A 17905-nucleotide genomic window follows, 5' to 3' on the forward strand; every position below is an offset into this window, starting at 1 on the left:
CCGCCAATGAGGAATTAAAAAATTTAATATTTGAAATTTAATTAAATTTTTCATTTTTTTTTTTCCACAAATGTATTTGCCTGTGAATACTATGAATACTTATGAAATTTTTCGGAGAAAAATTAAATATTTGAAATTAAAATTTAACAAAAAAAGTTCAGTATTTTTATTTGTCTGTGAATAACTATAGATTTTTGAAATTTTTCTGCAAAAATTGAAAATTGATTTTTTATAAATTATCAAAAAACTTATAATTTGAAATTTAATTTTTGAAATTTCTTTCAAAAAAATTAATTTTTGTGAACAGTGCTGGATTTTTGAACTTTTTTTTCCAAAAATTGAATTGTTCTTGAATAGCTATCGATTTTTAAAAATTTTTAAATTTTTTTTTTTTTCAGATAAAAAAAAGAAGTTATACCCCTGCAGATGCCCCTAATAAAGGACCCAAATTTGAGCTCTGTACCTCAATATTTATCAAAGTGATGGTTGTTAATGTATTTCTAACGTTGAGTGCTACCTGGACCTCTCTATATTTAATTTAACTTAATCTTTGTACAAAGTTTCAGTTAGATTATAATCGGTCTGTATCTTTCGCCGTAATCCAGGTGCCCAACAGACAAACAAGCTAACAAATAGGAACAAAACATTACATAACATTAGTTGGAGGAGGTAAATATGTATTACATCGTTATACAATCTTATTTCCATGTTGTAGATAAAAATTAACTATTAGAATGGAAGAAATAAGTTTATATTTTCTCTAATTACCCTACTTTTCTTGTCCCTAATCGATGGAGAAAAAAAAATGTGCAAATCAAGCCATTATTAGGGATTTTTAATAAATACTACTTTGCTTATATTCAAATATAGGTTTTTATCATGAGCATCAATTAGTATTCAAAGCAGATGTCTAGTCTTTTTTAATTTTTAAAGCCATTTGAAGTGTCATTCTGATTTATTTAAAATTTGTTCATTTTATGTTTTAAAACTACCATCAACTTTGAGCTCCCAAAATGGCGTCTACTTTTATTATGATGTGAGTGAAAATGCTCTCTATAAAAATGAATATTATTAAAATCTCTTGTTCCACATGTCATGGAGCTGAGTGAAGGGATTATTGCCCTACTAATAATTACAACAGTCCACCCTGACCATTGTACCTCAGTTGCATGTAAGTTAAAAATTGTAGCATACGACGCCCCTCTACGTGAAATTCTATTTGAGGGAATTGCTACCATCATCATACCTACCATATTTATTATTACTATATAAGGTTGGGCATCATGGACCGACGACCACCGTCCGTAGTACAACTACTACCTGTTGTAAATAGGAAAAAAAGAGGGAAGAACATAATATATTATTATGAAAATGGTGGCTGAATTCTTTAGGATCAATAACGTTAAATGAAAGAAAAAAAGAAGAAGACTACAAAACTGAAATACTAATTATTTAATTAAGAAACCTTTTCCTACGAATAAAGCTAGATATAATATACCCACTCCTTAGTTTGATTATTTAAGTGCTGTGTCTTCAAAATTAGCTAAAGATTCGATCCTCGAGTGTGCATATTATTAAAGAATTTGTGGTGGTGAATAATTAAAAAAATATATAGGTGGACTGCTACAAGAAATAAGAAGATCTTAAGAATTTTCTCTCTGCTCTCTGGTTAAAAAGAGCTTATAAAGAATAAGAGAAAGAAAGAGCTGGCAGAGAAGGCAGATGGGATCAACCGGCGCCAAGTGGTGAGAGAGAAAAAGAAAATTAATTTAATGGTGATTCCGTCTAGGACGATCCTGTACTTGAAGAAGAAACTATTCTCACTTATCAGGAGGGGACATAGTAAGTCCTCATCCAGGATTGGAGGGTGTTCCTAAGAGCGACTCTAAATTGTTGGCTATTGCGTGTACTTGTGACTGAAAGAGGCCTTTTTGATAGCATTTGTGATTTGTGATTTCCTACTTGGAAGGAATGAATGGATTGGAGTGTTTGAGACTAAGAGGGCAGTGAATGAGTGAGTTGAGGAAAGTAGTGAGAGAGAAAAAGAGATTGCGTGGCTGAGGCGGGACAGGCTGTGCGAGGATTGTATTCCAGAAGAAGGCTCCGTAGCCTGGGCTTGGTGTGTGCAGTCTGAAGGTGGTAGAGAGAAAAGGAGAATGAAGAGTGAAGTGTACGGGGATGGGAGGAGAGAAGGATGAGGAGTGTGCTTTGTTGGTGTTGGTGTTGGTGATGGGCGAAGGGAAAGTGGAAGAGAGAACTTTTTCTCCTCTTCTCTCCTCTCTTTTCACTCCTCTTCTCTCTCTTTTCACTCCTTCTCCGCCCAAAAGGATGGTGTAGACCTACGTAGAATGAGCGAATCTCCAAGTTGTATCCCTTCCTACTTGGGACTTTGATTGCAAGAAATGAGCGGTGAGGATGAAGGGGCTGCCGAGGGTCCCCTCTTTGAGCCTCCCCAGTCCCGCTGCACAAGTTTAGCAAGTGTGAGTTCCGAAGGGTCCACGGAGAGCCACGTCGTGGAACAGGAAGAAATGGAAGCGCTGACACGAGACGTACGGGATCTCAAAGAAGCCATTGGAAGACTTCATCGAGCTGTTCATCCTCAATGTCTGGATCTAGGGAGCACGCGCGCCATTTCCCAAGAAAGACTCAGTGATCTACTCCGAATTCTCCGCCAAATGTTAGAAAAGTATCCCTTACTCCAATCCAATGAACTTGTGGAGTCTGCCTCGTACCTCATATATTTAGTCAAGGAGTTTGATTTTAAGGATAAAGACACGAGTGCATTTGACGAGGCGTTGGACGGTCTTGCTCTTTCCGTTCGCAATCGAGTGACGGAGTATTTGAGTGGAGATCTGGATTCCAATGTATCTCTATCGTCGTCGTCTAAGACGAAATCCTGTGAGAATCTCGTTCCTTGTTCGGATGCTTCCCTTCTCCATCCATCCTCTTCCTCGGAGGAAGAAGGATTAAGTCCAGAACAAATTGACGCTTTGCTCATGCGTCACGAACAAGGTGTTGACCATGCGCTTTTTAGGGCCAAGCTATGGTCAAAATACGCCAAAGATGTCATGACCTATATCGAAAAAAGAACAACCTATGAAATGGAGTTTGCTCGTAATATCACAAAGCTGGCTCAAACTATGCGACCTGTGCTCAAAGAAGAGTCCTACCTCCCGTTTCAGTCCATCTATTGTACAGCTTTAGATCAAGATTTAGAAATGTGCTCCAGGATTCAAACCACTTGTCGTAACCTTCAGAGTCATAAGTTCATTGAACCTCTTACAGCTAGAAGAAGTGAGCATGAGCGTATGAGGAAACTCTTGAAAGATCGTTGGTATAAGGAACTCAAGAAGATGCACGAATCTGTCAATAATTTAAGAAAAGCTAAAACTACATATATGCAACGAACACAGGAGTATGAACGATGCAGAGAAGCTGTAAGAATTGCTGAACAAGGTGCCGAAATCGGAGCTACAGGAGAGAATAAAGTGGATAAAAGAAAACGCTTAGAGGAAGAAGCCTATACTAAAACAGTGGAGTCAGAATGTCATTATAAAAATTGTGTAGCTGATGCCAATTCAAAGCATCGTAATCTTTTATTTGTCAAAGCTGAATTTCTTCAGCAAATCCGAGAACTTATTTTACAGTGTGATCAAACAATGAAAGCAGTCACCGTTTCATATTTCCAATTACAGCATGGGCTTTTATCCAATATTCCGGTGCAATTTCAAACTTTATGTGAAAGTGCGAGGTTATATGAACCTGGAACACAGTTTATGGAGTACGTTAAAAGAATGCCCAAACCTCAAGCAGTTCGTTTTTCGACTCCAGATCCGTTTTCATTTGAACCTTACTCAGAGGAACAAATCTTACTCTTAGATAAGCAGCGAAAAGTTAGTGCTTCATTGGATCCAGACTCTGTTGTGGATGGAGCATCTTCTTCCTTAGTAGGTACTTATAAAATGAAGTCAGAGCAACAACGTGCATCCCGGTTTTCTTGGACGCCCCCTGCCCAATCAAATCCAGAACCTAGTGATACTGAATCAGTTGAATCACGTGATTCAGGTCGATCTCAAGAAACGTCGCCCTCAGCCAGTCCCATGATTGTGGGTCGCATTAAAACTCCTTCATTACCAACAATTAGTGCTGCTGTAACTATAAGTTCAGGATCGACTATTGTCCCTCCTGGGGCTCCTGCTATTATTTCTTCATCAGAGGAAATAGATTTTGAGACTGATTCTCATCTAAGTAAACCCGTTCAAACATCCACTGTGGATGGAGGAAGTAACAATAATATTAATAATAATAATAACCGAAGACAATTCCTGTCCAAAGCCGCTCAAACGCACAAATTCCGAAAGTTAAAGACATTTTCCAAGTGCCGTGAGTGTGATAGTTTTCTCTTTCAAGGATATGAGTGCCAGGAATGTGGTCTTTCTTCTCATAAAAAGTGTTTAGAAACATTAGCCATTCAGTGCGGTCATAAGAGACTTTTAAGAAAGATGACTACATTCGGAGTTGATCTGGCTCAACATTTACTGGAAACTGGGTCTCAAGTTCCTCCTTTGGTGTGTAAGTGCTTGCATGAAATTGATGAAAGGGGAATTCTGGTTAAAGGTATTTATCGAACCTCTGGTGTTAAATCGAAGGTTGAGAAACTCTGTCAATCATTTGAAAATGGGGCAGAATTGGTTGAATTAACTGATGTGCAACCAAATGTAATTGCAAACGTCCTTAAATTATATATGAGGCAACTACCCGAGCCCTTACTTACTTCTAAACTGTACCCAGAGTTTATTCGTGCTGCCAAGAGCTGCCCAGCCAAAGCGGATGAAACAGCCATTAATTCAGATCTTCGAGCTCTTATTTCCAGGTTACCCCGTTCTCACTACTTGACTCTAGCAAATCTCATGCACCATCTGCGGCGCATTGCATCCGAATCTGATGTAAATAATATGCCTGCTTCAAATTTAGCCATTGTATTTGGACCTACTCTGCTCAGAACGTCAGAATCTGGTGGAGCAGATCTTTCTGCAGTTGCAGATGCGGTTCATCAAGCTCGTGCTGTTGAACTACTCATACTTAATGCAAATTATATTTTTGGTTCTGAAGAGGGCATCAAACCAAAAGATTTCCTCAAATACACTTCCCCTCCTGCGCCTTTAACTATTCGGGATCACGAAAACAAGGAAAACACTGTAGAATCATATTTCTTTCGTTCTTATAGACGGGATACGGCAAATGATGTATTTTCCTCCATAAAAGCGGGAGATTCCACGGATGATGGAAAGGATACGTTAACTCAGGATAACTCTGTAAATGATCCCAATACCAATCCTATTTTGGCAGCTTATTTAGCTGGAGAGGCTACAGGCAACTCCGATGATGACGATGCAGATATTCCAGACTTTTTACTTCCTGATTCAACATCCTATAGAATGAAGAAGTCTCCTCTTTTAGTAAGAAATTCATCCCCTCCAAAGATTATAAAACAGTCGCTTAAAAACTTTTCTGGCCTAGAAGGGGTAACTCCAGGGATGTTGAGCACGCAAGACTCACTTGAAGTAGTTCAGAGACTAAGTAAGAGCTCTTCTGCTACATCTAGTATTGATCACTCAACAGTGAGTCCATTTAACAACGTTGGATCCTACAGCGGAAGCGGCGTTCTTGTGAAGCAGAGGTCTGCAATCCTGCCTCTTGAAGTCTCCACTGACTCCAGCAGTAATGCGGCACCTAATACAACTACTTTGTGTGGTAGTGGGAGACCTTTATTTGCCAAGGTTGGCAAATCTGCTAAAAAGCACTCATTAGATGAGGACCACCTGAATTCAGAAACCCTTAGTCATTTACAAACGGAATCTCTTGATGTTCCTTCAACGGAAGAGAACATAAAAAAAGTTTCGCCCTCTACCTCCTCCACTTCTTCCTCATCTAGTGCAGCTGGTTGTGGAGGGATTATCCTTCGAAGCTATCAATCTCCTAGTTCTGGACGTTCCAGTTTACTCATCGGTATTAATTCTTCCCCTCCTCTACCCAGTTTTGGCTCTGGTATTGTCATACCTCCATCTAGATCATGTTCCCTATCTGAAACGGATTCGCATGAACTATTAAATGTGCATAGGAGAAAATTACAAACTTTATCTAATACAACAATATTAAACATTGAAGAAAATAAAGTCAAAATACAAGTTCCTGGGTGCAGTAGTGCTGCGAATTCTTCTGCAACACCTGTAACGTCTAATACCACGACTACTACTACCCTTCCTGCCCCTGGACTAGTCACCTCCTTGTTGTCTATGCCTCATACAAACACCTCCACCGCCCATAATGATAAAGGTATATATCCTTAATTAAATATTTGTCATATTTATATATTCATTTTTTTACCATTACTTTTCTAGGTGTTGACTTACATTGAAGAAGAAGACAAGAATTTTAGGCTTAGAGGAATGCGTACATAAATTGTTCTGCAAAAGCGGCAACCAACCATAAATAAACATTGACCATCTTCTTTTAAAAAAAAAAAAAAAAAAAAAAAAAAAAAAAATCATCGTTTTTATTGCATATAAACCCTTGTCTTGGTCACTCATACCTCTGAAATTTTTATGCGCCTCTAACCAAGCCAGAATAATAAGGTCATGCGTTCTTTATTTATTTTTATTACATATTTTTTGTTCGTTCTCGTCTCTCTCTCTCTCCCTGAGAAAAAGAGAGCCATAATTATTATTAGAGTGAATAATAATTGATATTGATAATAAGAGCAATGAACCAATTATTATTTTTGTTGTTATTGGTAATGTGTAGGATTCTTGTATTAGGGGCGAAGGGAATAATTAATTACTAATTATTATGAATCAACTATTGGTGTGTGTGTTTTTTCGGGATTTTTGAGTTTTTTTGTTTTTTTTGGTTTGCAAATCATTGATACAAGGTGCTTTAAGAAGATATGCACATACTAAACAAAAAACATTAAAGGAGCTAAACGTGATGATTATATATTCTATGTAATTAGATTCGTGTTCTCAGTATTATGTATTCATTTTAAATTGTATCTCACCATCAAAGCATTTCTTTCTCCCCCTACTTCAAGAGCTTGAATACAAAAGAAAATTATATTTTAATGTATTATCCTTTTTTGAGGAGAATGAATGTGTGACCGTGTACGAATCGATTCTACCAATTAATATTATTATTATACTACCGTACGAATGATCCAATCTATAAGTATTTACAGACATATTATTAAATTCCACATTTGGAAATCACTTTTTCTAGTACTTATTATTATATCTTGAAACAAAAGAAAAAAAAATATATTAATTTATAATTATAAAGAAGAAATGATCTACATATATATTTTTTAAGTATATCGATAGTTGACTTATAATAAAGTGATTATCTTTATATATACTGCATTCAGACATTTATATATATACATACAAACACTCTAAAGAATTATATTATAATAATATGTATGTCATTTACAATTTTGTTTGTTTCCTTTGGTTCTTCACCATTTGCAATAGTTTTCGAATCCCCCTTTTTTGTGGTTTTTTCACCTCCTTTGAAATATTTTATATACATATATATTATAATTGGTACACACTCATACGATAATTGAATGTTTGTCATATTATACTAATAATACCTCCTGAATGAGCGAAAAAGTGTGCCAAAAAAAAGAAATAATAGATGTGGGGAAAAAAAATACTCAATCATGTCATTAAAAAAATCCAAATTTTTATTTGTCAATGTTCTTAATTGTTTTATTTTTTTATCATTGCAAACCAATGTTAGTTCATTTCGCGCTTTTATTTTTGAATTTTGCTGGAGCACATTTAATTTGATATATTTTTTTTTTTAATTATTATCCTTATCTGAATTTGAATAGAAGAATTGATTAAAAGCCTTGATGATTAAAAAAAATAATCACTGTATTGTAGTATGTATATATATATATATATTATACACAAATATATTTTTTAAAAACCGTTAGTCCACGCAAGCAAAGAGATGCAGAAATTAATTATTATAATTATTATTACTCATTATTTTATTATAATTATAACTATTATTATTATTACTTTTAAATATATTTTTTTCCTTATTCTCATGGATTTCGTTTTTGGCCTCCCGAGAAGGGGGGTACAGGCTAAATATCTCTACTTGAGTAGATTATTGATTATTAAGTATTATTTTGTCTCTCGTAATTTCCTCTGAGGATTGCATCATCATCCACTTCGAATTATAAAATAATAATCGTGCTAAAAGAAAATTTGTCGTTTAACGATAATCATTGATGAAAGCAGCTTTTGAGCAAGGCAAGTGATGAAGGGCTCAATGGAGCTAAAAGAAGGGGAGGAAGAGAAAGAAAGGCATACATTTTATTTTCATTATTATTATTACAAAAATGAACTTTCTTTTTCATAGATTGATCATTCCTACTCTGAGTTCCAACCAACTTGGTGTGTGTCTTGTTTGGTTATTGGATCATCAGCATTATTAATTATTATATAGCAGCTTAAAAAATTTATTTAGTAGGATTGCTTATGAAATGGATATTGGAGCCCGATACCTAAGGCCGGGTAAGTTCCTTTCATTTATCGATATAAGGTTTCTAGTTGGCTAGGAAGGAAAAATCTTGTAATTATGACATCACAAGAGTTTCTTTTATAACCCCCCCCCCTCAATTGGAGACACACTGTTCCATTTCCTCTCGGCTAGCACCTCTTTTCCCTTTTAAAAATATAAATATTACTATAAGGATTTTGTCAAGCAAAGAGGCCATTACATTGTTTATATAATATATTATTTAACTCACACAAGTTCATATTTTGTTTAATCGATGGTTGTAACGAAACTTTCGTCAAAAGCAATGTTATTTTACAAACTCTCATATTATATATTGAAATATTATTTTCCTTGTTATGCCGGTGTTCGCTTCCGTATGTAACATGATTTGAAGGATTTTAATATTTTTTTGTAGAACGAAATAATTACGTATTATTTTATTTCATATTGTATCCAAATAAAAATTATAAATACTACTTCCTCGCTATTTATAATAGTGAACTATTGCTGTAATCTTCTTTCTTGTCTAAATGTAGTCTGCAACTGCATAAATTATAGTTTCTTCTCTAGAATCGATTGAGTATCGAATCTACGCACATAAAGTCATAAAGTTCAAGAGAATAATCTATAACTATCTTATTTATAATTATGGCTTCAAAAGATGAGCTATGTTCCAAGATGCAAGTTGATTTTTCGATTTAGAAAATTAAATTCAGAGACTTTGCTTCATTTTCTTTAGAGTCTATTATGAATATAGTATATACCAGACTCTGTCGAATGTCGATACATAATAATATTCATAATGATTATTACTCAGTTTGCTCAAGCCTTAATGTAAAACAGTCAATTCCACCGTCCGTACATTACTATGTGCTTTCAAATAGTATGTGTACTACTTATTTGCAGTGTCCATAAACAAATTTACACCAAAACACACAATATTATTTGCTTATAATAATATATTATGGAACTTTTTAGTCATGCGAAAAAGGAAAAGAAAAAAAAAACATTCCTTGAATTTTTAGGTTAATTTAAAACGTCTTAGAGGCTGACAAATAAATTATAATATTTTACTTATTATGAAATCAAGGATGATGATGTTTCTTACTCCTCTTTAATAATAGTAAGTCAGGGACAATACTTATTTACGTAAGTTATGTTAGTGGTCAACTCTGAACTCCTTCTATTTTCTTCGTATTACAATTAATTGGGTTTTTTTTTTTTCAAATGTCATTCAAGCATTTAATATAAACATTACATTATTCTGCTTCGTGATTCATATTATGATGATGAGGAATGATGAATGCATAATGAGTAAGTGAGTACAGGTTTTGTTTTCAATTTTCATCACTCAATTCCTTGCAAGTATTTAAAGACATCCTAACAAAGTACATTCCATGTACATATTGAAGCTTCAAATGAGTAATTGAATAATTAATTTTCTAAGGCTTTTTATGTTCTTATTATTTCTATTTAATTGTGTTTTTTAAGAGTTCCTATTTTGGTCTTCTATTTTCTTTTTTAATTATTATTAATTAATGATGAGAAATAATTATATACTATTTTTAGTACATATTTAATGAAAATATCTCTAGGGCTTCACAGAGAATACAAATATTATTAGTGTGGTTTATACAACCCATCTAACACATTTAAAAAAATACATTTTTAGTGCGTCAAGACAAAAACAATGTTGAATAAAATTCAAGAAAACGAGAAAATCCAGATTAATATTTTATTTCAAATTTGCGGGATGACTTAAAATACTTTATAAGTTTTAAATAAAGTTTAAAACTTTGAATGGATTTAAGAGACTTATATAATTGACCCCCGTATGTCCTTTCAAATAAAATTTGTTAATTTATCATTATCTTATTGTGATGATGAATTTTGATTACTTTCTTTCTCGACACAGCCAAAGGGTGAATAAGAATAATTTTTTGATAGAAATGGACAAATATTCCTCGTCGATGAATACAAATATAATCATCCACACTCAATATTGAGAAAAATTAATCTAGCTTGCCTTTGTATTAAGGCATAAGGGCGTTCGTAGGATTATATTTTTGGAGGGGCTTGGTTTTTGGAAAAATTTCAAAAATCCATGGCTATTCATAAACTTTTGAATTTTTTGAAGAAAAATAATTCAAAAATTCATAGTCAATCACAAAAAATTAATTTTTTGGAAAGAAAAAATTCAAAAATTTATAGTTAATCACAAAAAGTTCAAAAATCCATATTTATTCATATAAAATTATTTTTTATGGAAAGAAATTTAAAAAATCCTCAGTTGTTCACAAAAAATTTCAAATATTTTATTTTTAGGAATTTTTTTCAAAAATTAATAGTTATTCACTGAAAATTATTATTTTTTTTAAATACTTGTTTTAGAAGAAAAAAATGAAGAATTAAATTTATAGAATATTTGGGGGGGGGCTACAGCCTACTTATACTTTTTTGGAAATCCAAATATGTTCACCCTGAGACTTGGTCATGTACTCATGTAATATACGACGTAAGTCATGTCACATGAATAATATGTTGAGATTGACTACAAAATTCCCTATTAATTGCGTCATTAAATGGAAATTTGATATAGAACGTTTTCACGCGACATCAGCATGGTTGATACCGGCCATTTAGGGACCTAAACCATCAAGTTTTATAAAAATAAAGCCCTTTTTTCATCAATATTAAGAAATTGGATGTTAGAATGAGCCGAATAAATAAAGGGCCTTAAACCTGACTGTCTATTAAAAACGTATCACTCCATTGTCTATTTTTTTAATATATGTATATCAGGCTTTAAAATGTATTAAAAATAAATCATACATAATAATAATTTTAATCAAATCTAGTTGCATATTTTTTAGGCAAGAAAGGCTAGATACATCTAGCCTTTCTTGATTATAGGGATTGTCTGTACGTCATATTACTTTAATTATATTCAAATACTAGCAAAGGGTTACTCAGGCCAAGGAGGCAGCGGGAAATCACATTGACAATGGCCAAAATAATGGAAAAATTATTCAAAAAATATTTGTATATTCTACATATACTAATAATTATAATATGAATGTTTCGATAGTGTCAAGTAAGATCCAGAAAAATCTAATTCTCTTACTATGAGAATAAGGATGGAGCTAGAAATTGACTATAACATAATATATATAATACTGCATAATACTAATATGAATGTTGTTGTTGTTGTTGTTCAAAAAGATCCTGATAATTCTAATTCTCTTACTATAATAATGACGAATATCAATCACGTTAAGTAAGGTTATAACCTTAGTATTATTATTATGAATATAAAAAAAATGTGTTATAAACTTCAAATAACATAGCAACATATATATGCATCAAAAAATTGTTTAGATAAGAAATCCATCTTTTATTTTTGGGAAAAAATTACCAAATCGAAATTCTTGAAGAAAATTGCAAAAAACACAACTTCATTGCATTAATTTTGCAAAAAAAAAAAAGTAGTAAATAGCATTTATTGGCTAGGTAAAGAGAAACACAAACCTACCAATATTTTTTTCGTACTTGCAAAACAAAAAAGTTATGGATAATGTATGTTGTCGAAAAAATGACCCTCGATAAATGGGTCTTTTTTGTAAATATTGCAAAAATTATTTATTAAAATGTTCTGGAAATTAAAATGACTAAATTGAATGTTTAGAGTCTAAAATTTTATGTACAAAATGCATCGTTTTGTGGCATTTCTTCTTAAAAATTGACGTTTGATATATTAAAAAAAAAAAAGGAAAAATGAAATAAATTAAAAAATTATTCAGAAAATGGAAGATATTTTAGTTACACGTCAATTTTTATATGTTAAATTTATAATATGCAAACGAATTTCCAGACAAATTCCTACAAACTTTATTTAATTTACGAAACAAAATTCCAATGTTTCACCGATTTCTTCTTTTGCCCATAACTTTTTTGATTTTGAATGAATTTAGAAAACGTAGTTTTTCGTATAGTTGTTTTTTGAGACGTTAGTCCGTTTTTAATTTTTAACTGAACCCTCTATCTAGTCTCCTTTAGCTCCAAAAAACGGTTTTTGTATTTTGGGCTAGGTTAATAGAAAGACAACACCATTACGCGTGTACGACTGATGTTTGACTTCCATCACGTTTTAAATATCGGAAATAGACTATTAGTGGTTGCATTTTTTGTCAAAATCTGCTTATCTTGCCTAGCAGACGGTACGATACATCAAATTGAAAATTCTAACAAGACCGATTACTTGATGGTCTAACCTTATATTTCTATTAATCTTGTGTTTTGGGTATAGAATAAGCCCCCTTATATGACCCCCCAAATCACCACTCCCGTCTTAGTCTGACTAGGTTCAAAAGAGGAACCCATGTAAATTGTCAGCCTCCTAGTTCTAACGGGGTGAGTACCTATAAGGTACACAGACAGACAGACACAAACAACATTTGACAGTTATACAGATAACTGTTAGTATTCAATGCAGGTGTTAAGTCTTTTGTATTATTAAATGCATTCAATGGAGTTGCATCATGATTATGTCCTATTTTGTAACCTTGCTGTAATAAAAACATCATTTGTATGCCCCCAAAATGGCGTTTCTTTCAATTATGATGCAATTTATGAAGTTAGTGAAAATCCTGGATATTTTTATGTATATTAATAAGTAATCATATACAGTCCAACACTCTGATAATAATTGATAATATATATATATATGGAATAAATCATTGATGTATTCCAAAAGGGGTCTTCTTACACTCTTCCTTTTGTGCTATAAGTAAACTTCTAGAACTCTCCATACGTCTTATGCAATATCGATACACGATATTATGATGATGTATCAGTATATTGTATGTAAGGTAAGTACTTATGTAAACATGGAGGGGTGAAGGGAGAATCTCCTTCCTACCTGGATAGATTAACATACATCAACTCTCTGGAATGAAACAGCGGCGTGCATAGGAGGGGTATATTTGAAAAAGGGTCAAAAAATGATTTTTTGGAGAACAAACTGAAAAATTTAATTTTTGAGCAAAAAAAACTTGAAAAATTTAATTTTTGCAAAAAAAATTCAAAAATCCATAGCTATTCTCAAAAAATTTCTAAAATTAAACTTGAAATATTAATTTTTTCCAACTAGAATTTCAAAAATCCATAGCTATTCAGAGAATTAAATTTTTGGAAAAAATTTGAAAAATTAAAATGAAATTTCAAATATTAAATTTTCTATTTTTTTTTTTTTTTTGGGGGGTCTACAGATCCTCCCCTACCGACGCCCCTATGAAACCACCTTGAGAGGAGGGGGGCCACGGGAAAGAGTGCAATAATAAATGATGGATAGAGGAAAGGACAAGACGTATACATTATTTTCAAAAATCATAGCATGGAAAAGAGGCCTCTCATGGGAAGATATGATTTATAGTTGGTTCTATTAAACTGTAGGTGTTAGTTTCTCTTCCCCTCTCTTTCTTTCTCGACTGCAATAAAAATGTAGTTGGAAATACTTGTAGCTTACATTGCATAGCAACAACACCTCTTTTGAGCTGCATATTTTCCGTCTCCTTCCGACTCTCTTCTCTCTTTCTCTTGACTCCTTATAAGTACACTTTAATATTCATTCTCCTTCCTAGCTAAATAATATTATATAGAATTAGAAGTCTGATGCAACGATCGCATGCTGAATGCTTAAAGAGATGTTACTTGTGAAGTTATACAGGGGCGTCCGCAAGGGGTGGGCAAGAGCCCTTCTCAAATTAAAGAATTTTTGCTTTGTACAAGAAAATGAAATATTTGACACTTAATTTTTGTTGAATAGCTGTGGATTTTGGAAGTTCATATATAACATTTTTTTTCAAATCCCTGCGGACGGGACATCCGCAGGGTTATTTAATTATACATATATTTTTTTCTATTGTTATATTACTACTAAGTGATGAACTTCCATTATGTCAATATCCAAATATGGTAAAGGATCCCATTTGAAACACTGAGATAATATGCTCTACATTTCGAAGAAATGCTAATAATTAATAAAACAATTAATACGTACATAATTAAAAATCATTTCCCTCCAAGTCTCATTGACGTCGAACTGACGTCATAGTGGCCGATATATGTCTGTGCCAACTGCCGAGTAGTAACCCTTGTGTGTTTCATTATATTATATAATTTACAATATTTATCACGTTCAGAGGGAATGAATTTCTCAATAGTAGTATAATACTATCAGGACTTTTCAAACGACTTGTTTTATACGACTTATATCATGACAAAAGAGCATGATAGACAGCTCTTGAAAGAAGTAGAATTACAGCGATCGATTCCGGAACTAAGTTGAGTACAAACAGTAAAATGCAAAAAGAAATTCGGGAGCTTTACAGCAACCTCTTAGCCCATAAATCATATAAACAAATGTCTATTGTATGTACTAATAATTAATTCGTGGTTCATGGGCATTTTTCAGAGGAATTTTTTAAAGACTCGGTGGAATTTTCCTTTTTTTTTTGTGAAAAGTATAACGTGCATTGTGTAAAAAATATCTCAGAAATACCACCATGATTCATTTGAAGGGGGAGGGAAGAAGTATGATGCAATCCTCTACGCAGGCGCAAAGTACCCTAGTTTCTTAGAAGAGGAATGCAACAAAATGCCAATGTCGGAAAAAAAAGAAAATTTTTAATAAGGGTTTTGAGGGATACACATGAAGTGGATTGAACCATAAATCCATTAATAATAGATATATATGACAAATAACAACATGAAATTATTATCGGGTTTTTTTGGGCGTAGAAAATGGGCAAGTGGAATATAAATATGTTTTATTAAATACTATTCATGTTCTTACTTACTTGAAAGCGTGCGAAAGGCAGGAGCGTTTTTTTTCTTTTTTGATTCCGTGCTCTCGCTCTTTCCTTTTATTTAAAGTCAAAATTAAAGGCAACTTAATCTTCAATAGCAGAGTTTACTTGCTAGGCTCAAGAGGTACTTAACGAACTGCGGAAGCTTGATATTTTACCAGATTGAATAAAGAAAATATTATATACATTGTCGGTTATTGATATACAGTACATTGAAGGATTCGTTAATATCTGATCAATTCATTTTCTTCAGCGAGTGGAGTTGGTTGGTGGGTGGAGTAATAAGTTTTTTTCGAGAGATTTGGACATAATATGCCGGGGCTCAGTGATCCAAAGATTAAAGAGGGTTTCATTTCGAATGGAGAAATGATGAGGACAAAGTACTTAATTGTGATGGTGGGCCTTCCCGCCCGAGGTAAAACCTACATTTCATCTAAACTATGTCGCTATCTCAATTGGATCGGAGTAGAAGCAAAGGTCTTTAACGTGGGCCAATATCGGAGAAAAGCAACGGACCAATATAGGAACAGTGACTTTTTTAGTCCAACCAACGAGGCTGTAAGCAAAATTAAACATAACTGACCTCTTATTTAGAGTAATTATGTGATTATTATTTTTTTATAGGCAATGACAATGCGGGAAAATGTTGCCAAAGGGGCTCTCCGAGACGCGCTTCGATGGCTGTACTCTCTGGGAGATGCAGTCATTTTTGATGCTACAAATTCAACTGTTGAGCGTCGAAAGTGGGTCTACGAAATGGCTATGAGCTATAGTCTCGATGATTCTGATAATGAAATTAAAGTTATATTCCTAGAATCTGTCTGCAATGACCCAAAGGTGATTGACTCTACTGTTCGTGAAGTTAAAGTGAATGGACTCGACTATGTCGGAGTGGACATGGCTGAGGCTCAAAGAGATTTTAGTAAGCGGATTCAGCATTATGAAAAGACATATGTGAAGGTTGGATCCGTTCCTGAAGAAGCCCATTATTCTTATACAAAAATCATAGATGCTGGTGAAGAATTCATTCTGCATCGCAACGAAGGATATCTACACGCCAGGTACATTCATCAAATAAAAGAGATTCTAGATAAATAATTCCTACATTTTAATGAATTATTTGTTTGTTTTTAGAATCGCCTATTGGTTGATGAATACTCACATTCAACCCAGGAGCATATATCTTACTCGGCATGGAGAATCCGAGTATAACGTCCTGGGTCGTATTGGAGGAGACTCTGAACTCACTTCCAATGGAAGACAGTATGCTAGACTTTTAGCTGATTACTTCAAGAAGAATGTAAAGAATGATAAGAGTTCGCCCAAAGTACTTACTTCAATGCTCAAACGTTCCTTACACACCGCAGCCAAGATGAATTTAAGTCCTCATACTCATCGTAAATGGAAGTTACTCAACGAAATTGACGCTGGAATATGTGAAGAGCTTACCTATGAACAAATTCTTCAGCAGTTCCCAGAAGTCTACCGTGCTAGACGTAATGATAAGCTGGGATTTCGGTATCCAGGCGGAGAATCTTACAGAGACGTTATAACCCGACTCGAGCCTGTCATTATGGAGCTAGAACGTAGCAACGATGTATTAGTTGTATCTCATCAAGCCGTGATTCGATGCATTTTAGCTTATTTTACGGATGGTAGGATAGCGGATATGCCTTTCATTGAGATACCCTTACATACGCTCATAAAACTTACTCCGTCCGCTCAAGGGTGTGATGTCTCTTATATTTCCTTTGATGTTCCTGCAGTCAACACTCACCACGACTCAAGAAAAAAATTAGTGTGCGTCTCCTCTCTCACTGGAGTTGATCCTTCTCTCAACAAAGACATACCTCCTATTGATTATCTCGGTGTTCCCCAAATTGTCGTTACTCCTGCAACTCCGGACAAACGGTGTTTTGCTGATCACATACCTAAATGTAGAGATCGATCTACCCCATTTGAGACGAATGGGTCGAACGGTGAGCTTATAATCAATGGAATCGTTGATGGAACTCCACCCAAAAGAAACATTGTTTAAATATGTTTACCAGTCAATTCATTTTTTTGACCCCCCCTTCTACTACTCTCATCATCATTGACTTACTTTCTTTACTGAACATATATCATCATCCAGTTGTGATATCAATCAAATTATATTTTAAATTATTATTGTTACTCCATTGTTTTTTAAGAAGTATTCGTCGGTCTCAATGTTGAGACTTTATCCTTGTTTTCTCTTAACCTTAGATGTTAAATTATTTTTTTCTCTCTCTAAGAAATTACTGAATGTTTTAGTTTATAATTGTTGTGTCTTCTAGATAAATTTATATACATCTCTAGATATTTTTATAACGTGACCCTTGTTTTTTGTTATTAGACGAAAAGATAAGTCACTAATTTAGATAATTATTGTCATTATATGAAACATGGTTTGATTTTGATCAATAAAAATTTATTTTCATTAACCA

General features: G+C 33.5%; 2 protein-coding genes across 4 annotated transcripts; both read left to right on the forward strand.

Annotated features, from left to right (window-relative positions):
• Positions 1–541: 541 nt before the first annotated feature.
• On the forward strand, positions 542–7265 carry LOC121125770 (rho GTPase-activating protein 45). The gene is made up of 2 exons (XM_040720972.2): positions 542–6336; positions 6402–7265. Exons 1-2 carry the CDS (start codon positions 2403–2405, stop codon positions 6416–6418), a joined length of 3951 nt encoding a protein of 1316 aa, XP_040576906.1. The 5' UTR covers positions 542–2402; the 3' UTR covers positions 6419–7265.
• A 1163-nt stretch (positions 7266–8428) lies between these two features.
• Positions 8429–17902, forward strand: LOC121125773 (6-phosphofructo-2-kinase/fructose-2,6-bisphosphatase 1). 3 transcript variants are annotated; one of them, XM_040720976.2, is made up of 4 exons: positions 8429–8585; positions 15691–15995; positions 16062–16498; positions 16572–17902. In XM_040720976.2, the coding sequence occupies exons 2-4, from the start codon at positions 15750–15752 to the stop codon at positions 17473–17475; spliced, it is 1587 nt and encodes a 528-aa protein (XP_040576910.1). In that variant the 5' UTR covers positions 8429–8585; positions 15691–15749; the 3' UTR covers positions 17476–17902. The 3 variants fall into 3 exon arrangements, with proteins under 3 accessions (XP_040576910.1, XP_071747688.1, XP_040576909.1); XM_040720975.2 differs by lacking the exon at positions 8429–8585 and adding an exon at positions 15501–15626; XM_071891587.1 differs by lacking the exon at positions 8429–8585 and having other exon boundaries at positions 13193–15995.
• The last annotated feature ends 3 nt before the right edge of the window (positions 17903–17905 follow it).

Source organism: Lepeophtheirus salmonis, chromosome 11, assembly GCF_016086655.4.
Source record: "Lepeophtheirus salmonis chromosome 11, UVic_Lsal_1.4, whole genome shotgun sequence".
Taxonomy (NCBI): domain Eukaryota; kingdom Metazoa; phylum Arthropoda; class Copepoda; order Siphonostomatoida; family Caligidae; genus Lepeophtheirus; species Lepeophtheirus salmonis.